This window comes from Panicum virgatum, chromosome 5K, assembly GCF_016808335.1.
Source record: "Panicum virgatum strain AP13 chromosome 5K, P.virgatum_v5, whole genome shotgun sequence".
Classification (NCBI taxonomy): Eukaryota; Viridiplantae; Streptophyta; class Magnoliopsida; order Poales; family Poaceae; genus Panicum; species Panicum virgatum.
This window is the reverse complement of record NC_053140.1, coordinates 53,416,621-53,437,684: the sequence shown is the minus strand read 5'-3', so window position 1 is coordinate 53,437,684 and position 21,064 is coordinate 53,416,621. Positions and strand designations below refer to the sequence as shown.

The 21,064-nt window shown below is 49.0% G+C and overlaps 4 protein-coding genes and 1 non-coding gene across 6 annotated transcripts; 2 read left to right on the top strand and 3 right to left on the bottom strand.

Moving 5' to 3' along the window:
- Nucleotides 1-1,281: 1,281 nt before the first annotated feature.
- On the bottom strand, nt 1,282-2,604 carry LOC120708536 (uncharacterized protein At5g39865-like). Its single transcript, XM_039993834.1, has one exon. It carries the CDS (start codon nt 2,446-2,448, stop codon nt 1,660-1,662), a length of 789 nt encoding a protein of 262 aa, XP_039849768.1. The 5' UTR covers nt 2,449-2,604; the 3' UTR covers nt 1,282-1,659.
- A 3,449-nt stretch (nt 2,605-6,053) lies between these two features.
- On the bottom strand, nt 6,054-6,125 carry TRNAG-UCC. The gene has a single exon. It is a non-coding gene; the product is annotated as a tRNA-Gly (tRNA).
- Nucleotides 6,126-7,661: 1,536 nt separating this feature from the next.
- LOC120708533 (protein VAPYRIN-like) lies at nt 7,662-9,633 on the top strand. The gene is made up of 2 exons (XM_039993830.1): nt 7,662-8,575; nt 8,963-9,633. Exons 1-2 carry the CDS (start codon nt 7,814-7,816, stop codon nt 9,425-9,427), a joined length of 1,227 nt encoding a protein of 408 aa, XP_039849764.1. The 5' UTR covers nt 7,662-7,813; the 3' UTR covers nt 9,428-9,633.
- Nucleotides 9,634-9,786: 153 nt separating this feature from the next.
- On the bottom strand, nt 9,787-12,759 carry LOC120708534 (thioredoxin-like fold domain-containing protein MRL7 homolog, chloroplastic). The gene is made up of 5 exons (XM_039993832.1): nt 11,950-12,759; nt 11,570-11,654; nt 11,376-11,487; nt 10,227-10,399; nt 9,787-10,127 (listed from the first exon to the last, which is right to left on the bottom strand). Exons 1-4 carry the CDS (start codon nt 12,639-12,641, stop codon nt 10,299-10,301), a joined length of 990 nt encoding a protein of 329 aa, XP_039849766.1. The 5' UTR covers nt 12,642-12,759; the 3' UTR covers nt 9,787-10,127; nt 10,227-10,298.
- A 2,254-nt stretch (nt 12,760-15,013) lies between these two features.
- LOC120708535 (protein G1-like7) lies at nt 15,014-18,645 on the top strand. Of its 2 annotated transcripts, none has more exons than XR_005689385.1 (2): nt 15,014-17,611; nt 17,985-18,645. XR_005689385.1 is itself a non-coding variant. In XM_039993833.1 (2 exons), exon 1 carries the CDS (start codon nt 15,415-15,417, stop codon nt 16,051-16,053), a length of 639 nt encoding a protein of 212 aa, XP_039849767.1. In that variant the 5' UTR covers nt 15,014-15,414; the 3' UTR covers nt 17,985-18,645. The 2 variants fall into 2 exon arrangements, 1 of the variants encoding a protein (XP_039849767.1); XM_039993833.1 differs by having other exon boundaries at nt 15,014-16,053.
- The last annotated feature ends 2,419 nt before the right edge of the window (nt 18,646-21,064 follow it).

Here is a 21,064-nt window from a genome sequence, read left to right as displayed (position 1 = left end):
GATGTCGTGCACTGCCATTACGATTTTTACCAACAAGGATCCGACAAAGGGAACGGTCACTGTCATTTTGAGTAGTCAGAGCATGGAAGCGTAGAGCAGGGGTAAGCAGTAGTAGAAGCATCGGTCCAAATGTCCAATCTCCGACTTGGAGCTTTCCCTTCCCGGAGGCTCCAACTAGAATATGCCTCATGGCAAAAAAAAAAAAAAGGAGGCGCCATTTTTCTTTGAAAAATGAAAGAGGAGCCATTATTATCTGAAAAAAATGGAGTTCAGCTGTGTTTAGATCCAAAAAAATTTATCCCAAAATCCGTCACACCGAATATTTGAACACATGCATTAAGTATTAAATAAAATTTATTTACAAAACTTTTTGTACGATTGAGTTGTAAATCACGAGATGAATCTAATGAGCATACTTAATTTATAATTTGCAGCAGTAATGCTACAATAACTATCATCTAATCATCCGCTAATCATGAATTAATTAGTCTTATGAGATTCATCTCACGATTTACGGCCGTGCAAAAATTTTGTAAATAAATTTTATTTAATGCTCCAAAATAGTAAGATTTCCTTTTAAAATTTTTTGCCAACACGTTGGAGCAAGTACTGTGCATCCAACGGCAATTTTGCCCACCGTACCGCATTCAACTCAAACGCCACACGAACGCCCGTTTGAACGTGTTTGGATAGCTCTCCGAAAAAATTTCATGAAAACTTTTCGGTTGTTTGACCACTAATTAGAGGTTTTAAATAAAGTCTAATTATGAAACTATCTCCACAATATAGTACTGTAGCAGTTATTGTAGCTAATGAGGACTTTGACCATACGATTAGAGAGTAATTAGGCGCGGTTACTGTAGCATCACTGTAGCCAATCATGATGAAATTTGACTCATTAAATTCGTCTCGAAAAATTACACTCATCCGTGAAAAAGTTTCACAAATAAATTTCGTTTAGTATTTCATACATGCATTCGTCTTCTTATAAAAAAAGTTTTATAGTTTAAACCAAACACGGCCAAGAGGAATTTCTTTCTCCGCCTGGGGCAGCAAATGATTTGCTACCGTTGTGCGATGGGGTATGGCGAGAAGCAGCTTTCTGGAAACTTTGGCAGCAGGTCACCAACCATTCAAACTAGCTGACAGCCGGGGCGAAGCGTTTCGGAAAGAAAAGGAATCGTCACAAGTGCAAGCATGTACAATCCTAATCCTAACAGTCAATTTGACACAACTACCTTGTTTCAAATTTCACGCAACTACGAGACAGATACACTTCAATTATATCTCTAAACTGGTACTAGCTAGTCGCATTTATCTATCTTTTACTCAAAGTTAATTAGGAGTACACTCCGTATTAAATCAAACCACCCCAGATCTGCCAGCAGCGTATAGCGAAGAAAAAGAGAGGCCAGAGAAGCAAGGAAACAAACAGCTGTTCTAAATCCTACATCAACAGCAGGATTAGAGGCGTTGGTTAGCAAACAAAATGCTAGAAAAATTGCAAATGGCCACATTCATATTTAGATCAACACTAGGCTAACAAGTAAGATTAACAGCTAGTACTACACACAGGACCCATTTCTTGTCTCTAGCTCGAAACTTGGAGGAAGAAAGCATTCAGTAGTTATGAGATCGTGACCTCTCGGATCTGGACCGTCAGACGTCCGGCGGCGAGCAGTCGGGGCACCGGACGAGGCCGTTCTCGTTGCAGCCGGCGCAGGCGCGGAAGCCGCCACCGCCCTTGACGCTGTACCGCTTGTGGCTGCCGTTGCAGCTGCCGCAGAGCACGTAGCGCTCGCCGCCGCACCGGCCGCAGGCGACCAGGGAGGCGGCGACGGCGCCGGCCACGACGCGGCGGAGCTCGCCGGCCTCGTGGAGGCGGCGGACCTCGTCGGCGCCGCCGAGGTGGCGGCCGCCGACGAAGACCTGCGGGAGCGTGACGCGCCGCGGGGACGCGAGGCGCGGGAGGAGCGCCGAGAGCTCCTCGAGGTAGCGCGGGTCCATGGCGAGGTCGCGCTCGTCGACGGCGACGCGGAGCCCGCGCAGGATGGCGCGCACGGCGCGGCAGTCCTCGTAGGTGCCGCGGACGACGTGGAGCGAGGTGAAGTAGAGCACGACGCGGCAGTCGGCGCCGGCGCCGGCGGACGGCGGCGCCTGGAGGGTGCGGAGCGCGCGGAGGGCCGAGGCGGCGACGCGGACGCGGTGGAAGACGCGGACGTTGGAGGGGGACGGGGACGGGGAGCAGGGCGCGGCGGGCGGCGGGGAGGGCGTGGCGGCGTCGGAGAGGAGCAGCGCCTGGAGGTCTTTGAGGGAAGGGGACGAGAAGGACAGGCGCGGGGAGGCGGCGGCGGCGGGGACGAGCGCGGTGGAGGAGGAAGAGGAGGTGGAGGTGGTCGAGGAGGGGGAGGGGGAGGAAGGGCGCGTCTTCACCCAGGGCAGCCACATGGGGGAAGATGGGCGGGCGGAGGCCGGAGATGGGGACGAGGAGGGCGGGGGATTTGTTCGGTTTTTCAGGTTGGGAGCGGAGGGGAGGGGGAATACGCGGCGGCCGGGTTCGGGGTTCCTGCTGTTGTGGGCTTGTGGCCCTCGAGTTTTTTTTTTTTTTTTGGCATGCTCTGATTTTGCGCTCGATGTTGGGTTTGGGATTTGAAGGGTAGGGGAGTGCTGTTTTCATTTTAGCCCTTGAAACTTGCAGGTTTCCCTTTCACACGGGGAGGAAATCTTTTTTATATATAGAACATGGAAAATATTTCCGGGCTTTGTAACTTGTAAGTTGTAACAATTCAGGGGCAGATCTAGGACTTGGGCTAAGAGGGTCTCGTTTAATTGCTTGGTCTAGGATCCTAGGGGTACATCACCGATTGTTGTATAAAGAAACATTTTTTTTCTTCATGTGTTTGGCAAGTTTAGAGTACCTTGGGTAAGGACATCAAGGACAGAACCAACCCAAAGCTGACATAGCTTAAAGCAACAAAGTCAACTTGGGAGACTAACCTGATAAATTAACTAGAGTAAACGCTGCCGAAGTGCGTGCGTGCGATTTACTTTTCCTGATTTGTGCACAGCGCTTGTAATTTACATAAGATAATGGAGGAAAATTACATGAAACATATGCACAAAGCATGTATATACAGAGCAGTAGACAATTACATCATCCAAGCAATGCCGATGCACTAGAGGTGTTTCCCACGCGTCTACCTTAATACAATTACACGCAGCTCTTCTAGGTATCCTTAAAAAAAACAATGATGACGGTCCACGAATATTTGTTTCACCAGAAATGGTGATGTCTGAAGAACCTTCCGACACAATGCGCGAATTTGATGGGCGCGGTGAAGAGGGCTCAAAGGGAGAATGCGAGAAGCGGGAGAAGGTAGGGGCGCGATGGCCGGTGCTGATTCGCAGAAAGCATGGCCCAGCGTGTGCATGTCTTCTCCCTCTTGTTTATCCTGGGACCAGTGATCAGTGTGCCCCTGCTGTTTCTTAATGGCAAACATGTGAGCTTAGCTTCGCCCTCCTCCCCTCCATCCATTCAATATTTCAGTCCAAACCCCACCACTGTCCCCGTGCTCTGTGTGCCTGGCATTGAAGCCTGGAGCGGGGTGTGCATGAATCAAATAACCTAATCACCGAACTGAAGGGTGTTAGTTTTTTTTAAAAAAAACCGAGGAATGTTAGTGAAAAAGGGTTTTAAGTCTTGTCAAATCCTAATCATGGGGGTACTCTTCTATACAATGATGGAATTTTCCAAATTTGCACCACCTGTCTACCATGACACCTTGCATCCTCATTTGGCAAAAATTTTTTGAAAGAGATTCTTACTATTTCCGAGTACTAAATAAAATTGTATTTGTAAAACTGTTTGCACGGATGAGTTGTTAATCACGAGATGAATCTAATGAACCTAATTAATCAATGATTAATCTATAATTAGCAGATGGGTACTGTAGCATCACTGTTGCAAATTATGGATTAAGTAGGCTCATTAGATTCGTCTCGCGATTTACAACATATTCGTGTTGTAAATAGATTTTATTTAGTACCTCATGCATGTGTCCAAATATTCGATGTGATATTTTTAGGTGTAAAGTTTTTAGATCTATACAGAACGCATTGTAGGAGTACCATGACATGCTTGCTCAGGCAAGGTACTCCTCCAAATGGGTGTACTCTTCTCCGGCACCGTAGGACAGCGACTCATGGCATGTTGGCTTTACCGGCAAGCATACGAGTCCGTTCGGCACTGTGAAATTATTGCGTGTCTCCGTCGACGCGTACGTACGTGCAGTAGCACAATCCATGAAGCAACAGGGGCATGCGCGCTGGTGCACTGATTTTTGTTTTCAGATCGATTTTTTGTCTGGATTTCGAGCTTCTTCCCTGAACCGCCTCTGCAACGGCCGTCAGCTGGCAACTATACCGAACTGCCGCTGTTGGAAGAGAATGCTTCCAAGCAACGGGTGATCAATGGGTGAACGGAGAGCGAGTCTGTGAGGGGCAACTGGCAACCAACAGCAGGGAGCAGGCCCTGTTCCAACTTCCGGGAGGTACTGTCGAATTTGAAGCACGCAGAAACCGCGAACCCGTCTTGGGCGAGGTCACCACCGGACAGGGGTTTAATTGGGAGCTGGGAAGGCGTGATTCAGTTGCATTGACCATGGGCTCCACAGCAACAACAGCACGCGCACTTTCACGGCCTCCTGGTCCTGCTGCCACCGGCCACCACCACCATTTCAAGGAAGAATATGCCGCATGCTCCGTCCACGTGACGGTGGGTGCCGGCAAAGAGGAAAGGCTGCGCGCACCGCAAAGGCTGTCCTGAGAGTCGAGACCCTGTGCTGTGCGTGGAGGCTTGGATCTCACGTCCTCACCTCACCTCACCTCACCTCACCTTCGCATGCATCATGCGGCACACGCTGGCACGCAGATGACGGGGTGCAGATACCGTGAGATTATTTGGTGGCGAGCAGTCCTGACCAAAAAGAGAAGTTGACTCGATCTCGCTTTTGCCAACCAAAACCTGCCGCGGGCATGTGCCGACGCTGCTGCGTGCTTCAGTGCTTGCCTGCCGCCGCCAACGACTTGGATGACCTAATTCTCCGGGACAAAACATCGCGGCCGGCAATCAGATTGGGGACTAGCGGGCAGCCGTGAGGTTGTTTCCATACCATACCGTGCCGTGCTCGAGCCTTGATCTAGCGTGCTGTGCCCTACAGCTACAGCTACAGCTACAGTGTCTAGGCTTTACAATGGACCAATTACGGAAGATGCTGACTCCTGAACGGAGAATACCAGAGCTATACTTAAGAGTAAAATACTAGAAAAAGCCCATATGCGACGAAGATTTTTTTGTTGCTGTCGGAATAAGAAAAAGTCCAAATCCTATTGACATAATATCTGGAAGTGGGAGAAGATGGATTACCCAGGCATATTGATGTGTATGTTCCATAAGAAAAGAAATAGTAATTTTTAATTGAAATTTATAGTTCAATTTTTCTATAAAATAGAATTGTTTCAGATTCACCAAACCTACTCTTATCTCTCTCTAAAGGAATTAAAAAATGGACCAATTACGGAAGATGCCGAGTCCTGACGCGTCATTTTGCTCCAAGTTGTCGGGTCTAACTGATCCAAGCTGACCAGGATTGCTTTCAAATTCAGAGCATATACTGAATGTAGTAGGATGGGTGCGAGTGCTAGTAGCTCTGTGCCCGAGTGCCAGTGTCCCAGCAGGATTTACCTACCTTGTTGATGCAGCAATGCCACTCTTCAATCTTTTGTTAAGCAATGGCATCACTGCTTTTTTGGAGGAACAATGAGACTGTTCTCAACCACCAGTCCGACAGCTGAACAGCTCCTCCTTTTCAGTCTGCAGAAGTAAAAAAGGCTCCCGACTGCAGGTGAAAGGCCCATTTGCGGGAGCTGGGTCGATCAGCCCAAGTTAAAAAAGCGGCCGGCAAATTCATAGCCCACCACCTTTTTTTTTTGATCGATCCCACCACCTTATTGAGGTTATGCGAATAAGGAAAAAGAGAGAGACAGAGAAAAAATGCGTTTGCCGGGAGTCGAACCCGGGTCTATTGCTTGGAAGGCAATTATCCTAACCGTTGGACTACAAACGCTTGGATGTACAAATCTTTCAATAACAAAAATTACTAAGAATCAGCGATTAGTGTCCGCGGCGTGCCCCATGGATGGCTGTTCTTTTTTGGCAGACATGGGATGAGTGGTTGCGCCCGGTAGATAACGTGTGGATGGGTCTAAACCAGGGTTCACCTTACCGTTTTTACTGTAGCGGTAATCGTTTTTTTGAAAAAAATTGACTTTTGTATTTTTGAATTTTGAATCGGAAAACACCGTTTATCGGACCGGTAACCGCATCCCGCTCAGTAGCGGTATCGGTAAAATCACCGATAATCGGCGATTTACCGGCGGTAAGGTGAACCATGGTCTAAACCCGAGCTTCCAGGGTCATGAACTCATGATACGCTCAGATTTCTATCCCGTAACTCTCCTATATGTAGGGGTGGTAATGAGTCATGGCCCTAATGGACTCTTCACAGCCCAGCAAGACTCTTAAATATTTTAGTTCAAAATTATATAAGATTAGAGTCCAGCCCTTTTAGGACCCAACCCTTAGATTTTATAGTTCAAAATTTTGGACCCTTTACCACCCCTACCCATATGTGCCATATGTGCTGCGGAATACGCCGAGCTGGATCGGCAGTCGTCTCTACATTTTTTATTATCAGCCCAGGCATAAATTTCATGGATGCAGAGTCCTACTTACTGCTTCCACATGACGCACGGTGCATAAAAACGAGGGGGTCAGAGTCGTCGTTGCCTAGCGCCAAGCCGCGCGGATATGTGGCGCGAGATGCCGGAGGGGAGCACGCGCACACGCGGCCAAGCCCCTGTTTTGTGCCGATTCGTGCGCGACAAACGCCAATTCGACTATTCGAGGGGGGAGCGCGTCGGCACATGGCTGCGGGGGAACCGCCTGCCTGCCTACCTACCTACCCTCAGCGGGGGAGGCGACGCCGGCCGGGCCGGGATCGCGCGAGGAAGCGGCCCGGCCGGGGCAAGGTCACGAGTGCACCGCACTGTAGTCAGCGCTCGCGCTGGCTGCTTGCTCGCCCGGGCGTGATTCGCCAGTCGCCACCCACCCGTTCTGAGTGGGACGTTTGCTCGGCTGCTCATTCCCTGGTGGTCCGACTTGCAATGCAGGGCCGCACCGGATCCGTGGAGCATGCACCGGACTACAGGCACAGCTGTGTTCATGCGTTAAGAGCTATATTTGGTTAGGATCTTGAATTTTTTTCATAAAAAGATAAATATATGCATGGAGTACTAAATAAAATTTATTTGCGAAACATTTTCACGGATAAGTATAATTTTTCGAGACGAATTTAACGAACCAAGGTCCACCATGATTGACTACAGTGATACTACAGTAACCGTCTCCTAATTATCCTTTAATTATGTGGCCAAATATTTTATTAGCTACATCACATGCTATAATACCATGATTATGGAGATTATTTTATAATTAGACTTTATTTAATACATCTAATTAGTAGTCAAAGTGGCAACCCCGACCAAACAAGGCCAAAGACGCGGTCAGAAGCGGCCATGAGCCTGCACACGCGAACGCACGCAGTCCAGCGCAGAAGATCTATATTCCCTCCGCGCCCATCCAGCGTGACATCAAAGCGTCGTCCTAGGTCGGCTAGCCAGCCACCATTCCATGCTGCCTTCCACTTCGATCCTTTCCTCCAGCAGGCAGCAGCTCCCCATCTCCTAGGAAATAATGGCCGCGGCGGCGGAGCCAGCGTCCTCGGCAGCCGCTGAGCGGCTGCTGGAGGTGTCGGAGGAGGAGGTGGTGATCGACTTCAAACCCGACGCCAAGTGCCACGCCGACCTCCGTCTCCGCTCCCTGCACCCGTCCCTCCCCGTCGCCTTCAAGGTCCAGACCTCCTCCCCGCTCAAGTTCCTCGTCAGCCCGCCGCGCGGCGCCCTGCAGCCGCTCTCCGAGGCGTCCCTCCGCGTCGTGCTCCGCCCGCAGGCGCACCCGCCGCCGTCGTTCCCGCGCTCCCGCGCCGACCGCTTCCTCGTCATCTCCTCGCTCTCCGCCGCGCGCCTCGACGCCGCCACCGACGACACCGGCGCCTGCGGCGGCGGCGTCAGCGCCGTCCGCCTCCGCGTCTTCTTCGGCGGGCCGTACCTGCTCCGCCGCGCCGCGGACGCCGGGGACGCCGCGGCCGTGCGCCTCATCCTGCGCCGGCAGCCGCACCTGCTGCCGTTCCTCGAGCCCCAGCCCGCGGCGCCCGACGCCGCCGAGAAGTGGGCGCCGCTGCACGCGGCGGCCGCGAGGGGGGACTGCGCGGAGGTGAGGCGGCTGGGGCCCGAGGCGCTGGCCGCGCGCGACCGCGAGGGGAGGACGGTCCTGCACGCCGCGGCCGCGGCCGGCGAGGCGGAGGCGGTGGCCGTGCTGGTGGACATGGGCGCCGACACATCGGCGGCTGACGCGCGCGGCAGGACGCCCATGGACGTGGCGCGCGAGAAGGGATACGTAAGCGGCTCCATCGAATCCACCTGCTTGTCCTTCTTACTGTCCTCTACCATACCAGGGAATTCAGATGCCGCTTCTTCTTTAACCGGACATGGACTCCCATAACAAACCTTGGGTAGATTCGCATATACTAACCCGTCACTAACGAACACAACACGAGAAGAGACACAAGGAATCCATGGACCAGATGGAGCTTGGCTTATGCGAGCCGCGTCGCTGTGCTCGTGAACGCATGATAGGAGTAGGACGACGACAAACGATAGGAAAATGGCTAGTCTGCTAGTGCAATACCATTGTATTATTCAAAAAAAAAAGTGCAATGCCATTGTTATTTTGTCCAGTAATGTGACGGCACGCTGTTGTTTGTTCTGCTGGTGCTGGGTGCAGCAAGAAGTGGTGGACGTGCTGGGGCGGTGGGAGCTGGTCATGACGGCGGCGAGGCGCGGCGACCTCCAGAGCCTCGAGTCCCTGCTGGGCAAGCGCGCGGGGGTCCGCGGCCGCGACCAGTACGGCCTGACGGCGCTCCACCTGGCGGCGATCAAGGGCCACTGCGACGCGGTGGCCCTGCTGGCGGGGTCGGGGTGCATGGACATCGAGTGCGAGGACATGGAAGGGCACAGGCCGCTGCACCTCGCCGTCGAGGGCGGCCACGCCGAGGCCGTGGAGCTGCTGCTCGACATGGGCGCCGACGTCAACGCCAGGACCAGGCGCGGCGCCACGCCGCTCCAGATGGCGGAGGCCATGGGCTACGAGGCCATCGCCCAGCTCCTGTGCGGCAGGGGGGCGGAGGTGGCCGCCGCGCCGGCCTTGTGCGTCGCGTCGTCATCTTCGTCGTCCATCTCGTGCGCCTGACCTTGCTGGGTTCAGTTCGCAAAATGTTCCAAGGACACGATACGGCACTGTATAGGCCACAGATGCGTTTGTTCTGTTTTATTGGAGAGTATATCATGCAGTCTTAGCATGCAATTGCAATTCTTTGCATGTTAACATTATGTCGTTTGTGTAGGAAAACATTTACTGTTCTGATTCATTCATCATATTATTCTACTTTAAAAGCATACAAGTAATAGCATTTTCACATAATTTGAAACAAATTAACCACCTACTGTAGTTTGCGTGGACAATCCAGTTCTTCATCCGAATTTAAGTCTACCACAAAAGGAAAAGAATTTAAATACCCAAAGAAGTATTCAAATTCTGTGAAGATTCAGTAAAAGGAGGAACTGAAGTGAACTATATATGCTCAATGACGTAGTTTCCAACTAACTTTGTAGCCTTATAATAAATATGTCTATGGGTGAAAGTGAACTAAGCACACTCTTCACGTACAATCTAGAATGTCATTGGGACAACTAAGCCGTGTTCTGTTAGACTATACTACTACTCATCAAAATACATGATTTACTCCACAACTTCCCAACTCCATGTATAAGAATACAACTTCCCTACTTGGGACAACCAGCATTGAGATGGTTTTCTTTAGGTGTATTCATTCCACACTCTCCGGGCACCATGTCCTGGAAAATGATCGAATAGGAGGAGCTTCTTCTTCCTGGATCGGATAAACACAGAGAATCAAATGTCAAATTGAACAATAACCAGTACTACTAATGTTTTAAATCAGCAGTAGGGCAAACACTGAAATACTTACCAGAGAGCACTAGGCACTAGCTCCGCGCCACCAAGCGACAATAGAACACTATGCCAGCTATTTTTACAGGAGCTAGAGGGAAGCCACGGCTTCAGGATTAACGCAAGGTGGCCTCTTTGCATTGTAGTAGAAATGGGCAATCATTTGAACTAGCTCCTCTGAGGTCCTTATCTCTGTAAAATGACGAGTACGAAAGAATCACATTATGACCCAGTATCATTAAAAAAGGGTGCTGAAAGCAGAGGTGGGTGAAAAAGTTAGCAATTTATTGATTGCCGCCTTATTTTCAACAATAAACCTCATACCGAACATAATATAACACCAACGCTGTTGAAATTTTTGTTGTCAAGGGACTTAATATAATATAAGTTCTTGGGGACTTCCTTTTCAAGGAAAATAGATTGGGAAACAGAATAGAGATAAATGGTGGGATCTGCTTGTCATTTTGACATAGAAGAGGGAGGGGATAGAAATGCAGATAATGTGGCCAGAAACAGGAACTGATGACTTGATCCTCTCCATGACCCATGGTCAATGTATGGCATCCACGCCAATGAGACGTATTAATTGGGAGCTCCTCTACCTGGTCGAGTACAGAAGCAGACTATCCCCATCTGAGTTCCTCCATTCTTCTCGTGCCAAAAAGAAAAAAATCTCATCCTGATCAGGCGCTGCTCCAGAACAGTGTAACTTCTGAGCACAGTAGTGCTGCTTGCGTAGAGCAATTGGCCTGCATCTGTTCAACATCTAGGACTGATATTTGGTGGATTCAATTTGGATTCGTCCTGTGTGCTGGTTCTTAACTTCTGATCCATTTGGATTCTTGATTGTTCTGTGCATCGGTGTGATCTTGCACAGATTATATTCAGCAACTGTCATGCTCCAACGTCTGGTGACTTAGAGTGTGAGATTAATCTCCACCCATATTACTTATTGCTGCTATTCTGATGCGAACTAGTATATTCCAAGTAGAGTACTAGTGTTTATTCGTGGTAAATCAGAACAGGAGCAATAAATAAGGCAGAACAGACAATAGTCTCATAGTGTGATGACACTCAAAGGTGTCAGATGGTGGATTTTACTGAATTTTCACAATGACAGTTCGAGACACACAAGGGGCTGCTAGGTTAGCGTGCTAGTTGGACATACCTTTTTCTCTGTATAAGATCTTGTTTCCCCTAAGGAACAATAACTGTGGACATTCTCTTACTTGAAGTGCATATGCCAAATCTCTTTCAATATTTATATCAACTTTCACAGTCTGAAAATGTAACAAAACTTAGCACCTGCACAAACACCAGAGTAGACTTTCCAAATAATCAAAGGTTACTAGTCATACTCACCCGAGGAGGTAACCGATCTTTAGCATTCCAGTATACCTTAGCAGCCTTTTCCAATTCTTGAAGAAACTTCCAATTGTCAGCAGCCCTGCAAAGCACAACATTACTCACGGTTCATACTAAACCATCACATAGGCCTGCAAACAAACTGATACAATTTTGATTTTCATGGATAAGCTCAAAGCATCCTAACTAATTTCAGATATTGAAGCCCGTTTATTTGTCAGTCCCAGACTGCCAGGATAGTTCTGAATTTTCAGGGTTTGTTGAATTGACAGTTCACAGACATCGCAATTACAAGAGCACAAAGCTGAAATGATGCGTGAATTGCATAGTGCCGACAGTTTATGTATGAAATTTAGACAGGCACTAATGATTTGTACCTGTTGTAGCGCTCGAAGACTAGGACGACTAGGGGGCTGGGGTGGAATGCGAAGCTCTCCCACTCCAAGCAATTGATTTCCTTGACCCATCCCTCGTCGACCTCCCCTTCCCAATCGATCTCCACCCCGTCCACCGTCACGTTCCTGATCGAATGCTTGTCGAAATACTCCGACGCCCGGATCCCCCACCCGACGTCGGCATCCAGCGGCCAGCTGGGGTCCTCCTCCTCCGCCACAGGTTTCTGCTCCTCCTCTCCCAACTCCTCGCCCTCCTCCTCATCGAGGACCCGCTCCTCGTCCTTCCGCTTCAGGATCTCGCCCTTGCCCTCGAGGACCTCCGGGTCGCGCTCCCGGATGGACGCGAAGACCTGCTCCAGGCGGCCGCGGACGAAGTCCTCCACGGCCGCCGCCTCGCTGCGGCGCCCGCGGCGCGGCTTCCGGGGCTTGGTCGTGGGAAACCCCGCGTCGGTGGGGCGCTCCGGGTTCCGGCTGCGGGCCTCGCGAGTGGGCTTCGGTGCTTCCGGCTCCGGGGTCGGCTTGGGAGGCCGTGAAGCCGGAGAAGGCGGCGGCGGAGCGGGTGAGGCGAAGAGGGGTTTGCGGCGCCGGCCATGGCCGCCGCCGATGGGGTTCAAGTTCAAGCTGACGGCGGGGGGCGAGGGTTTAAGGGCGGTGAGGGTGGGGAGACGGAGCATGGCGCGTGGAGACTGGGGAGAACGGGGCACCGAGTGAGCGGCTGGGTCTCGCCGGCCGGCTGCTGCGCCCGCGCTATCCGAGCACTCCGCCGTTGGGTTTTTTTTTTTTTTGAGAAACACTCCGCCGTTGGGTTGTGTGTCCCTTCGTTGATCTGGGCCAAAAGAAGACCAGGATGGGCCATACCTGGGCCTTTGTTTTAAGGCCCAACCTCAGTCGAATTTTTACCCTTTTGCTCCAAAAAAAAAAAAACAGGATGGCTGTGTTCGTCTAAATAAGCATAACGAAAACACGATAATAGTCTGAATATAAAAAAAAGAAAACACGATAATGGTCTGCGTCGCTCTGCAGCTGCAACCCTAATCCTCTGCAGCCTGCCGTGATGATGTCCACTTCCCATCAGAGGTCGAAGGCCATGTCGATGAACATGCGCAGCGTGTGTCAGAGCAACGCACTTGGGCTCGCCGGAGCGGCCATCAGGTCAGGATCAGCCGCTGCGACAGGAACTTTGGTCTCAGGCAGAGGCCGGCAGCTCGATCGGCGTCGCCCGGCACGGGGTCAAAACTCTGATGCGCCGTGGTGTACCAGTGTGCCCACCGCTGCGCGCCTGTCTGGTCCCCCAATCAAAGGAGCCACTAGATCGAATATACTAATTGAATATATACAGTTCCATTTCTAATATGTCTTAGCAAAATACTAGATCGAGAACAACATGATGGTTTTTTATCTACAGTGCTCGATCCAGTTTTGCTCAAGTTGGGTGCAATAATCGTGATCCCTAATGTTTCTCTAGCACCTCATTGTAGTATATGGAGTGAGCATAGAGAATTGGTGATGCTAGAGATCGACGAAAACCATAACTGCATTGAATTGTAAAAGGTCATGGGGAATATGAAAAGTTGAAAACACATCAAACTTAGGTGTGAGAGATTGCAAGGAATTTCACGTGTATGTGGGATTGTGGGTATTTAATTTCAAAACTTCCTAAGTTGTAGATGATTGTTGGCTTTTGCAGTTTGCCCTAATTTTCAAGAGGGGTGTACATACACATTTCAAGGTTCTCTGAGTTGAAATGAAGATTATATACGCAGAACTTACAAATCACAAGCTATATTGCTATAAAGTAATGTATGAAGGAAAAAAGGAAGAAATTCTGAACAATGGTGAATATTGTTGACACTTTTATTGCTACTTTTGAATTTTTTTTTCAATTAATTTGCCATTTTTATTTGATATTCTTTCACAGAATAGAGATTCACAAAATATAACTGACAAATCTTTTTTAAAATTAAATGCTTCTTAAAATTTGCATATTGATAGAAAGATCATAAATATCCAATTATCCAAGTTTAAGTATTTATGACGTAATCCACCCTTACTCCCTCCCTCATCATTAATAATTAGTTTCCTTATTTGCACCAACATAATTTTGGTGTTTGAAAATTCATTTAGCGATTATAAGGTGTGAATTGCAACTCTAATGTTGGCGATCAATTGAGAGGCACCATAGCTCTTCCCTTTTTCCGTATTGTGTCTAAAATGTTAGAAATGCTTACACTTGCGGATGGAGGGAGTTTTCGGAAAGGTAAATCTAGAAAAAGATCTCTGTAAGCCCGCTTGTTTCCATGAATTTCTCTTTTAAATGTCTTGAATGAACAAAGATACATTCTGGTGTTTCCAATCTAGAAAACAGTCAAATATTCATACAGAAAAAGGAGATGAAAAAAAAAGAACATAGGACTGAGGGAGCTCGCAAAAACCCTGGTGTAGGAAACATCCAAAGAAAATACTTGTGTGTGGCTGGTAGTTGAGAGGCAATGCCACGCGTGGCTGTAATTGATGGACAGACACAAACATGAAGACAAATTCATGCGTAGTGTGTAGCTGTAGGGCCTGGAACTCCAGGATTTTTCTTTCACCATGTCGTTCAGGTGACATGTACATCATGTGCTTACAAACCAGTGAAGCTCGCAAACGAGCACCAAAATTTTGTACCTGCGCTGAGGCATACAAATCCATGGCTATAGTTGACCTTCCACTTGGGGTGTTGATTCTGTGCCACTGTCTACAGTATCTACCCCGCATGCACTACGTATAATACACGCCACCCGGTACGTACGCGTGGTGTACGTACGTACGTGTGGATTCTTTCGGCATGGATGGGGGCCACTAGGGGATGCAAGTGAGTATCCAATAGTATTTTATGGTTCAACTAAATAATTACGATGACATTGCCATTCTAGTTCATTTCTCCTTCTAAATTAATTACGCACAATATCATTCTAGTTCATTTTATCAAAATTTTAGATCGACCTAATAATTCAAAATAAATATAACTTGCAGCCAGGCGATTAGGCGAATGGCCCGTCAGCCTCACACCCCGGCTCCGCTCTCTTCCAGTAACATTCATCCCCCCCCCCCCTTGGCTCCCCGTCGCTCTCCGGCTCCGCTCCCCCGCTCCCTTCCCTTTCCAACAACGTCCCATCTCGATCCACCCCGTCGCGGCCCCCGGATCTCTCTCTGATTTACCACACCCCGCGCCCCGGTGCGCGTCCACTCAGCGCGATCGCCCGCTCCATCGATCGATCGCTGCTAGCTGCTAGCTCCCAGCCGCGCTTCTGATCCTGCTTCGTGCTCCCTCAGTCGTCGCTGGCTCGCTCGCTTGCCAGCTCTCTCTCTCTCTCTCTCTCTCTCTCTCTCTCTCTCTCTCTCTCTCTCTCTCTCTCTCTCTCTCTCCCAGTAGTAGCTACTAGCTAGCTAGCTATAGCTGGTTGCATGGATCCGTCCGGGCCCGGCCCGTCGTCGGCCGTGGGCGGAGGCGGCGACGCGCCGGCGGCCGTGGCGCCACAGCAGCGGCCGGCGCAGCTGAGCAGGTACGAGTCGCAGAAGCGGCGGGACTGGAACACGTTCCTGCAGTACCTGCGGAACCACCGGCCGCCGCTGACGCTGGCGCGGTGCAGCGGCGCGCACGTGATCGAGTTCCTCAGGTACCTGGACCAGTTCGGCAAGACCAAGGTGCACGCCGCCGGGTGCGCCTACTACGGCCAGCCCGCGCCGCCGGGGCCCTGCCCGTGCCCGCTGCGCCAGGCCTGGGGCTCCCTCGACGCGCTCATCGGCCGCCTGCGCGCCGCGTACGAGGAGAGCGGCGGCACGCCCGAGTCCAACCCCTTCGCCGCGCGCGCCGTGCGGATCTACCTCCGCGAGGTACGCGACTCGCAGGCCAAGGCGCGCGGCATCCCCTACGAGAAGAAGAAGCGCAAGCGCGCGCAGCAGCAGGCCGCCGAGCCGTCGTCGAGCTCGTCCGCCGCCGCCGCTGCCGGCGGGAGCGGGAGCGGGAGCATCGGCAGTGCTGCAGCTGCGACGGCCGCCGCTCATCAGGCTGGAGGGAGCAGCGCTGCACCGAGCAACACCTGAGTACAGTAGACCTGCAGATCTTGTTTAATTAATTATCGTCTCCGCATCGCAAGATTTGAGCTTTCTACTACTTTTGCTTTATATATGCTTTGCGGTTGCTTCTTTCTCTGCCCATTTCATCATCCTTTTTCTTAGCAGGGTTTTGGATTCCCCCTTTTTTCCGATTTATTAGGAAGTATATATATGGCTAGAAATTGGAGTAGTAGTAGTAGTAGTAGCTGAAAGGGGAAGAACTTGGCGACCAATCGGTGCAAGGGCAACTGTGTGTTCATGATCTGAAACATATATATGTTCTTGGTAAAGCAATGAAGATTTGAGGCCATGTTAATGGCTTCCTAGCTACTAGCTTGCTAATAACATTTGTTGTCAATGTCCCAAGCATGCATTTTTAATTTGGTTCCAAACTCGCATCTCATAATACTTGCTTCTAGTTAACGGATAATTTGCATTTTCGATCTATATGCTATGATGCAACCAAACACATCACTGTACTAGCTAGCTAGTATATACTACAGTAGCAGCTGCCTATCTTTTCTCAAGCATTTCTTGTGTGTGTTTCTTTGCTGAACTTTTTTTCTTGTGTGTATGTGTGTGTGTTTCTTGAGTGCCGCTGCCGCTTTTCATTTCTCTTCTGAATGAACGGAGCTGTTCAAATGGGGAGGCATACAGTCACACGAAGCCGGCATTGATGGCGGTGCCCCCTCCTTCCCGGGCACGCATGGCGCACGCCCCTGACGGGCGCTACAGTGTTCTTCCCGGCTGCCCTATCTCTCACTGACCCAGTCCTCTCCTCCATCCCACCAGAGCTGACCAACTCCCATTTACCATGTACGTGCATGCTCGCTCGAGCACGAATTAGGCGGAGCAGCAGGAGGAGAGAGGCCAGAGGTGCGCGTGCATGTGTCACCAGCTAGCTCGATCTCGTGGTCTTTAATGCCGACGAGAAGGGAGGATGAGAGAGAGAGAGAGAGACGGGGCTGAGCATGCACGCGCGATCGAGGGGATTTGGCCTTAAATAGAAAAGGGCGAGGGGAGGCGATCGATCTGATCCCTGCGCTGGTCCCCGGCCGGCGGACTGGCCGGATGGGACTGTAGACTACGGATCGTCGCAGCAGCACGGAGAGGCGCAGGCCCATGGCACGGCGTGCAGGCGCAGCACGTACTGAATCTCTCTGACCACACGTGCACTCGGCTCACTCGCTGCCACACTGCCGCCATCTCTTTCTCACGCGCCGCTTGATCCCATCTGCCATCTGCCCGGTGACCGTGGTCCTCTGATTGTGGATTTGCATGCCAAGCGTCATCTCAACCTTATGCTGATTGTGGATTTGCATGCCAAGCGTCATCTCAACCTTATGCTGTTTTCTTTCCAATTTTTTCACACACACTAAATTAAGTTATGTAGTTCTACACAGCTGAACGGTGAACCTTCATTTCTCTCTTAATTTTTTATTCCAAAGTTATCTGCTTACCGCCCGCTTTCAGGCGAGGATTTCAACCCTGATGGCTGGGTAGAGGTGGAGTCATGCATTTTTTAGCAGGGCTACATATTTGAATGGTGGATTTTCATTTCTCACTTAGGTTTCTATGTTTCTCAAGTTACGTACCCACTTCGCCACCCACTTCTGGATGTGGATTAATTTTAGATGAGCCAGGGAAACCTTAACTTCAAACTACCGCTTTCTTTCCACTACTTATGAGATAGTAAACATCTAAATAAGTAGACATCAGGGTTTGAACCCCGGTGTGCACACCAATGATGCTTTCAAATGAGGATAGATATGATACTTGGAATAATCTCTCTAGAAACCTAATAATTAACCACATCCGTCCAGTAATAATCCGTATTCTTTGTAGTCTACATGATCTGATGAGCATTTCTTGTTTTCCACGTGATGACCTCACTGACTGAGTGCTTGCATTGCTTTCAGTTTCAGATAGCGAGGACGAAGACGAACAGTGGTTAGTGGTCATCACGGGTCTTAGCTCATCCTTTCTCCCACACTTTGGCAACAAAGGGCTGTGTGTGGGTCAAGCAGCAAATCCTTTGCTCATGTCCACACTTGGCCTAGCTGGGAGGAAATCAGGAAAAGACGACGAGCGCCGCTGCTCCCCGGCCTTCCCGTCCATTCCCAGTATCACCCGTGCACAGGCCTCTCCGAGCTCTTCGCTCCACTACTACTGTATCCGCGCGGGGCATGCACGCCCGGCCGCAACTTGGCTGCCCGCCTGCCACCACCGTCTTATTGTCCTAGTTCTTTTTTCGCGTCGGTGCCATGCGTGTTGCCGTTGCTCCGCCGCGCACGTCCGGCCCCACCGTGGGATTTTCATTATACCCAGCCCAGCCACCAGCGACCTCCTTCTCCTGATGGGTCCTGAGTCCTGATCGATCACAGGCGACCCGTGTTGGATCGGATCGGAGTTGAGTCTCATAAGTCAGGTCTTGTCTGAAATTATTGGGCATATATATAGACGAATTATACTATACCTTCATGTATATTATTAGCCTCCCCTGGCTTGTACCATAGTGGGCAAGACAAAGGCTTAACTACTGCTAGTACTGTTGGAATCTTGAATTTCTTGCGATTTTTCTGTGCTTGTAGTGTGTACTAGTAGCTACAGTACCGCATGCAATCATGCAGCAGGCTCGATCATCACCAGCTTGTCCGCGCATTGTCTGATGTAGCATAGGTCGATCTTTCCATAGCTAGTAATAATACTCTAATTATTTAAAAACTAGATAATTATGCCCGTGCGTTGCTATGAACAAAGCCGATATATGTATTAGATACATATTGGTGCCCGTGTGTTAATTTGTAAGGATCTCCGTGATCGAGTCGTGAACAGGGGTTGGTCTGACTCGCATACGGGATGGATTAAGGCCCACCTGTCAATAACACAGGCGGACCAAATCAACGTACGAAACAAAAAATTTGGATGGAAACCTTACTCGCTTTAGTAATAGGTATATGTATAGGTATAGATGTACGCGGATTATTGCCCGGATGTGCTTCATTATATGTTCGATTACTTAACCCTTTATTTCTTCAGTACGGGAGAATTATTATCTCTCTGTGGAACGGCAGGCATCATTGATGCATTGGATTCTTCATCAGCGATGACAGTGTTGCTGCCATTTTATAATCGGCAATAAACTGTTTTGGTTGGATGGCATCTACTATTTGTTAGTACTTTGATTGCATCAGCAGTAAGCTTGAGGAACTGAATTTATATATATAACTGTATTTCAGTACTGTTATTCTCTGATGACGATGGTTCGTTCTGTTGTAACAAAAAAGTATCATCTACTGTTTCTTCAACTTATTAAGTCATTTATGAGCATACATTTTTTTCGAAATACCCAAGATAGATTCCGGGTTTTAATTAATAAGAGGAGCAGCAGTTACAAAAGCCTCAGCCGATAAGAAATCGGCGCAGACTGGGGCATCGAAAAAGCCCCACAACAAGAGTTAAAAAAATACACTGATTACTCGCTAGAAGGTCTATCAACTACGGTGGCCAGGTTTTTGGCCCCGCGGAAACCCAAAGCCTAGCGGTCTCTTTTATTTCCTCTACAATCCTGCTTGAAGTCTTGACGGCATCATAAAAAACTCTACGATTTCCGTATTTATGAGCAACTATGAGCATACGTTGGATGCTCTTGTTCTACAATGCATAATCTAAAGTGCATTCTATAGTTTGGTGTGCAATAGTGTGGTGGCTTATAAATATAATATATAGATACGGCTACTGTGTACTGCTTGTCTTCTTATTCCATTTGGTGCCTCCTCATTTTTTCGAGTTCACTGGTGCTTGAATCAATCTCATACTATACTAATAATTTTCTTTGCAATTAATGCTTCACTATCACTGGTGTGAACATATATGTCTGTATATATAAGAGATAGATAGTGGTGATGATTCATAGAAGCAACAGAAGCTTGCAGCTTTTACACAAGTATTATTATACTGATGTGTGGTCAATTGATGAACAAGAAGGAAAAGGCACAAAGCTAAGCATTTTTCCTGTTCTTAAAGTTGAGGAAGACAGATCTGACCCTACATCTATCATGACGCTCCTTCCTCACATCAACATATAAATTTATAATTGGATTCCTTGTTAGACCCGTACGCATCGAAGAGTACCGCGCGGCTCCTAGCTACGATATGATCTCTCATCTCTGAGCTGGCTAAAGTTTTCTGCTAGACACAGCGGCTAGTCAGCCAGTGTGTCTGCAGCTGGCTTTCATTTCATACCTTGATAGACTTTTATTAGATTTTTTTTCGAATCGAGGCTTAATAGACTTTTATTAGATGGATAGTTTTAATATGTATTTAATTGTTTGCGGTATAGCCAACTAATGTTGATAATTTTCTTGTGAAGATTCTTGAGTTAGAAGAGAGAGAGAGAGAGTCGACCATGGAAAAGATCGCTCCCATGGTATTGCACTAAGAAGAAACCTCAGCCAAGCTGGCCAAGAAAACTCCGAACCCTGGCTTCACCCTGTAAGGCTTCTTTAGGTTGCTAGCGAGGGTTTTTTCCTACCACCAAGATTTGAACCCTTGTTGGGGTCTTCCTCAACTGGAAAGCTTACCACTACACTGCATGAGTGTTGGTGGTTAGAAGAAAAAGAGCGACAAACTTTATATTTTACTAGAATTTTAATGATAGCTTCACCGACTTAGAAATTATTGTCAGCACACAAATAATTAAATATATATAATATTTGTAAGATCAAAAGTTAGGTGTGGTTCTGCTGATTTTGCAAGCAACCTCCATTTTTTTTGGCCGATCAAGAGATTCATTTAGGAGATAACCATGGCACACACATATGTGCTCAATATTACAGAATAAATTAAATATATGGGCAGCCTCTATTTACTTCACTATTTCTGCAGCCTTATGTGTGCATACCATACTTTTAATGTACAATTTATGCAGCCTTTCGTTTTATAAAAAAAACTCGATCGATGGGGGAAAGACCGCCCCCACGGCTTTCAATTAAGAAGA